The sequence below is a fragment of the Cupressus sempervirens genome, chromosome 3 (assembly GCF_028749045.1).
Source record: "Cupressus sempervirens isolate cs-2001-9-10 chromosome 3, ASM2874904v1, whole genome shotgun sequence".
Taxonomy (NCBI): Eukaryota; Viridiplantae; Streptophyta; class Pinopsida; order Cupressales; family Cupressaceae; genus Cupressus; species Cupressus sempervirens.
In genome coordinates, this window is record NC_143120.1 from 189,277,204 (window position 1) to 189,283,386 (window position 6,183).

The window sequence follows — 6,183 nt, forward strand, 5'->3', positions numbered from 1 at the left end:
TGTTTTAATTCAAATTAATTATGCACCACTACTGAAAACATTAGTTCCTTGCCTTACACAAAATAGGGACTAAAAAAGAAAAGGAGAAAAGACAGCTCCCTAATAGAACTCTAGACCTTACCCTCTCTTCCCTTACATGAGACAACTGCCAAATAGAACTATAGACCTTACCCTCTTTTTCCACTCATCACATAAGCATTGAGGCGTCCCTCCAACCCCAACCAGAATAAAAATTAACATAAAAAGTTTCGATAAATTGTGGGCATGATTTAGTGCTGGATTGGCTTATCCCTTAAATTAATGTGTTTCTCGATGAACCTGCACGGAACCCCTTTACACTCGCACGGTGATACCCTTAAAAATCTTTCTATGAATTAGCACTCAGATGCGTTTAGATGGCATTGTCATCAGCGGTGCTAACCCACAACTATCGCTCCCCCAGATTATTCAGTCCTCACACGAACGCCTCCTCTGCTGATGGTTTCCGTAGGCGTTCATCCACCCCTGCAACTCAAACACACAAACTCAGATTAATACAAGCCGTCTACAGCCCAAACACCATGAATCAAAACATCAAAACTTTATGCAGTGAGCGGCGGCTGGAGGAAGCGGTGGCTGTTTTGCAGACAATGGAGAAGCGAGATATTCCAATTCAGTCGAGCTCGTATGCTTGTCTGTTACAGACCTGTGCTAACCTTAAAAACCTAGAACAAGGTAAACAAATTCACACCTACATTGTCTTAAATGGTCTAACTGAAGATGTTTATTTGGGTAGCAAGCTCTTAAACATGTATGTCGTGTGCGGCAGTCTGGTTGAGGCCAGGCTCCTCTTTGATCAAATTCCAAAACGCACTCGTTTCTTCTGGAACATGATGATTAGAGCCTATACTATGAGTGGCCTTTATGACGAGGCTCTTCTTCTGTATGACAAAATGCTATTGGCCAATGTGGAACCTAATCGCTTCACTTTCCCTTTTGTTCTCAAGGCCTGTGCTTCTACCAAGTCTCTTGATTTGGGTAGGGAGATCCACGAGTATGCAGTCGATGTTGGGTTAGATTCCGATGTCTATGTTGGGAGTACCGTTGTTGATATGTATGTTAAATGTGGATTTCTTGAGGGTGCGCGCGATGTGTTTGACAAAATGCCCCAACCCAATGCCGCCGCATGGAATGCTATTGTCACAGGATATGCTCAGAGTGGTTATGGCGAAGAGGCCTTGAGTCTTCTTAGGGAAATGCAAGCGGTGCCGGACAAACCCAACTTAGACACCATCGTCAGTGCTCTGTCGGTATGTGCTACTCTGCAACAGGGAAAAGAGATTCATGGTTTTCTTCTTAAGAATGGATATGATTCTCAAGATACTGTTATTACTTCCCTTGCATCCATGTATCATAAATGCGGGAGTGTTGAGAATGCCCGCCTACAGTTAGACGATAGGCAACCACAAAATGTAACTTCGTGGAAGGCAACGACTGCAGCATATGTGGGGAATGAGAACTCTGATGAAGCTTTAATGCTGTTGTATCAGAGTGAAGATGCCATGTCTGAAAGCCAGTGCAATCACTCTGATAAGCATTCATCCAGTATGTAGCACTTCAAGGGCTATGCCGCATGGCTCAGAACATGGTAGGACAGATGCAATTCTGCAGAATGACTTTGAAGCATTGTATCTTAAATATGAGAGCTTAGAGAATTCATGACTAGTGTTTAACAGAATGAGAAAAAAGGGTTTATTTTCACTTAATGCAATGGTTGCAAGATCTGTTCAGACTAAGAGTTTTGCTGAAGCTTTGAAACTCTGCTATAGAGTGCAATTAACTGGATCAAACTTAATGATCTATCTTCTAGTAGTCTTCTGCCAGTATTTCACCATGTCACGAATTCAGAACATGGAAAAGAGACACGAACACATGAAAACTGGTTTACTTTAAATATCAATCCAGTAAACCTCATTATCCTATTCACTAGTGTTCGATTAGACGCGTGGATAGAATAGATTCTAGGATATGAAATAATCGCTTGGTATGACATGCATGTGATTTATGAAGCTATCACCAGGTGCAGCTGCAAAGTTTGAAACCAGATCAAATCTTATTCGTTGAATATTCTGGGTATGAATCGATGCAAACCAATGTAGATAAATTTTTCCACTCCTGATTTACGAGCAGAGTGCCACAACGTCCAATGCGGTGTCCTCTGCATCACGTATGGTGAGCATTCTTTTCTGTTCTGGACATCTAAAGATGCATATTACTAAATCAAACGGATGGCATTAAAACCTCATACTGCTTATACATGGAAACTTGTTTAGAATCTGCAGAAGTCATACAAATACAAAGCTCAGAGAATTTTCTCTATAATTCCTTTCTGTGTCAGGAATTTCTGGATATTATATATGTTAGTATATTGTATTATATTGTTTAGGGTAAATAGTTAGAGGGACAGTAATGCACAGTGAAATTGTTTAACTTCTTTCTCCCATTTCTACCCTTTTATAAATATCTATTAAATGTAATATTAAAGAACATTGAAATAAATCATATTTTATATATATTATCAGAGCTATTGTAAATCTTTTTCAGGCATCAAAATGCTTCGATAATGGAGTTTAGATTGCAGAGTAAATTCCTACCGTAGACTGCAAGTTCCTCAATGAAAAGTTGTTGGCTATATCAAAGACTGCACCACCACATATTGCCTTATTCAGAGTAAGGAAATCGTTCTTGAATTCCACAAGTAGAATAGATAAAGACAGAGTAAGCAACAATTATTTCTTCGTGTACACTAATTTGTCTCATAGTTAATATGTTTCGCATTTGACAAATATAATTGTTCAACATTAATGAAAAGTAATCATCCATGTCGCGAGTAGAAGAAACAATTAGATGTTGTTTAAAAAATGGTTTGATATTAGATCTATCAAAAATTCAAGGGCGATTGCTCGCAGAAATAAAGTCACTTATTCAAATTCCAATTCGTTGAGAAATAAGTGCCCAAAGTGTCTGTGGAGTATAAAGTAGAGTTTTCTTATTAATTTTGTTCTTATCAATGATTGGGCATCTTCTTACTCTGAGTATGATGAGTTCTCAATCCTATGGGTGGCCAGTGGCTAACTAGCCGACTGGATTCTTATATTTGATTTTTTTAATTAAATAAAAGAAGAGAAAAACTTGCTAAATGCAATTTTTAATTAATTGTAAAATCATTAAAGAGGTGAATCGGGTCGGCTGGATAGACGCTGCCCAATGGGTGGACCATTGATCACTACTATAATGGAACTTTCGTCATGAAATTTTCCACCCTCTCCTCTTTGCTAGTATGAATTGAAAAGTTTAGATGGAGCATAGCAATGAAGGTGCCACATTTTCAAAGTCAATTATTTCTTATTTCTTTGGATGTAGTCAATACTTTATAACATTAAAGCATTAGAGTCGGCAAGCTATTTGGAAAGACTAATTCTTGTTGTCATTAATGAAACCTTAAAGTGCTAAGGAAGGATTTAAGAAGTTTGTGTCCCTTGATTGAAGGATTGAACATTGTTGGGGGAAATATGGATGTGATGGATATTATTGTTGGCCATTTTATTTTATTGGAAGACAAAACTATAAAGAAAGATATCAAATTAATGGTTAATTGCAATGATAAGTCATATAGTGCTACTATGCCTATATTTAATTTAATTGTTTAATATTTAAAAGACTTATTTTTGCAGGATATGGCTTTTGGGAATACACTAAATTCTATTAAGTGTCCCTATCGCTCCAAAATTTGCTTGGTCGTAATTTGGACAAAGCCTAATGTTGCACTTTGCATAATCTACATGATGTTTTTATACATGGAGGTTGTATTACTTCCTCTGGGGCCACTTTTGGAGGGTAAAGTGTAAAAGGATCATTCTAGAGGCTACTGGCATAGGAGGATGGAGGATTTCCATCATCTCAAGGCAACTTCTTGCTTTGAGATGGTGTTCTGCCGTAGAGGCATTTTTGCTTTTATGTTTATTCTTGTTATTATTGATATAAGTGAAGATATATGTATTGTTAAGTTTGATTTGTGGAGGCAGGTAAGGGGTTTTGTGTAGAGATTAACATGGATGGTTGTTTAGTAGCTTGTGAGGTTGTGATTTGAGAGTGGTGGAGGGAGAACACAAGAATCCTAGATAAGGGCTACACCTTCACGAGGGTTACAAGACAACTTGATGGAACTCCACTTGATTCAAGATTTATTTCTTTGGCCAAGTCTTTCACAAATATGTGTATACATCTTGATTTCAACAAATTTTATAATGTTAACCTTAAGAGGGGGTTTCTTTTAAAAGATGAATTGTATGTTCTAGGAGTACATTTGTAGGAACAATGTAATAAGGTGGGATTGTTTGTATAATGTATTAAATTGCTAATAAATGATTTACATTGTTTAAAGGGTAAATAGTTAGAGGCGATTTTGCACAATTAAACTATTTAACTTCTTTATGTCATCTCTAACACTTTATAAATACCTATCAAATGTAATACCAAAGGATATTGAAATAAAAGAATATTTCATATATTTTTCATAACATATTGCTACCAAACATCTTACATAGGTTGGTGTAACAGGGCTAGGGGAAATAAATATGATAAGGAGCTTCACAAAGGAGGCCAAGATACAAGGTTTTCACTTGCTAGGATGTTCCCAAGACATCTCTAATATTTTGGAGACATTCAGGCATCCTCGTAAGGGATAGCTACAAAGGATCATTCAACCAACCAACCAAAAACTTTTTTTAAAAATGTGTCCCATAACCTAAACAAACAAGTTCCATGATGTATCTCTGCCAAATATACTATATTTTTGAGACAAGGATGTGTGGATGTCGAGGGGATGACCCCTTCTATTTCACCACAAGAGATGTCCAAGGGACTCCCAAATGTCCCAAATATTGTCAAGTGTCTTGCTTGGTTATAGATGTAGATTTTAAATTGAAAAGTAGTTTGAGATGTGTGTTATAAGCCTCAATTGTGATGGTTTATGAGTCCCTCCCAAGTATTAGGCATTCAAGAAAACCTTATGTATAAGTATCCAAGCCTCATTACATTTCAAAATTTCTAACAATGAAGTTGAACAGAAAGCTTTGCAAGTGAGAAATAATGTAAGTGTAAACACTAAGATTGAGATATAATGAGAAGAAAGCAAGAGGAAGAGTAAAAACAATCTATTGGATTCAAAATATTGGAGAATTTGTTGTATAATACTTTTCTTTGTCAAAGATCTTCAAATTTTACATATTTTTATCAAATATATCTGTTGAAGTTCACAATAAGATGACATAGCAAGGGTTAAAAGTTAAGACAATGTTTTAAATTTAGGAGATTAAAAAAGGAAGTCAATGTATGGATGAGTTAAGGTCAATGATAAGCTTTAGACATCAAATATTAAAAAATATTTACCCAGGTCATGGCTAAAGGATGTATGATTAGTGTTCCATACGAGGTGTCCAAGTGACTTGTTGGAGACTCTCAAATGTGAAGAAAAGACTTCCAAGCATCCCACATGATAAATAGCTACAAAGTTCTCTTTTAGCATTTTTTAACTATGTGTCATAAGCTGTAATCTAATAGCCCATGAGCTCCACCCACCCTGTACACTCATTAAAAGTTACAACTAGGGATTTAAACATCATTTCAACTAACTTTGAAGTTTCAACAAAAAGCTTTGTTAAAAGAAAAATTACAAAAGAAGGAATTAGCATCGAGGAATAAAGAAAGGAAGGGTAAGAGAAAGAGTGACATCAATTCATTATTGAATCAAAGGATTCAAAGCATTATTTAGGCCTTAAGTGAGGTTCTATTCATAACTTTTTCCTTTAAAAATCATTGTTTAGAAGCTTGTAACTAATTACCATTTAACCTATGGCTAAGGATTATTTCATTGCTAAATTCAATCAAGTTGAGGATACTGTTGACATGAAAGTTTGCACCCTTGCTTGAGGTATGACCCTCAAGTGACCTCGTGTAACATGGAAACAATCTCGAAAGTGCGAGACTTTGCAACTAGAGATTGAGTCTCCGGAGGAGGCCGACTTCCTTACTATCAGGATACACCTAACTATTCTTGAGAGGAAAAGGGAGAAGGAAAGCATAAAAATCAAACTACCTAATATAATCTAAGAGGGTTGATACACCAAATAGTATTGTTCAATC

General features: G+C 36.4%; 1 protein-coding gene across 1 annotated transcript; it reads left to right on the forward strand.

Moving 5' to 3' along the window:
* The first annotated feature begins 395 nt into the window (after positions 1–395).
* On the forward strand, positions 396–1,592 carry LOC149565450 (pentatricopeptide repeat-containing protein CRR2, chloroplastic-like). The gene has a single exon (XM_089816322.1). The coding sequence runs from the start codon at positions 396–398 to the stop codon at positions 1,590–1,592; it is 1,197 nt and encodes a 398-aa protein (XP_089672448.1).
* The last annotated feature ends 4,591 nt before the right edge of the window (positions 1,593–6,183 follow it).

What these genes read in the sequence shown, in the direction of transcription:
- LOC149565450 (XM_089816322.1), top strand. Translation starts at nt 396, where the DNA reads ATGGCATTGTCATCAGCGGTGCTAACCCACAACTATCGCTCCCCCAGA.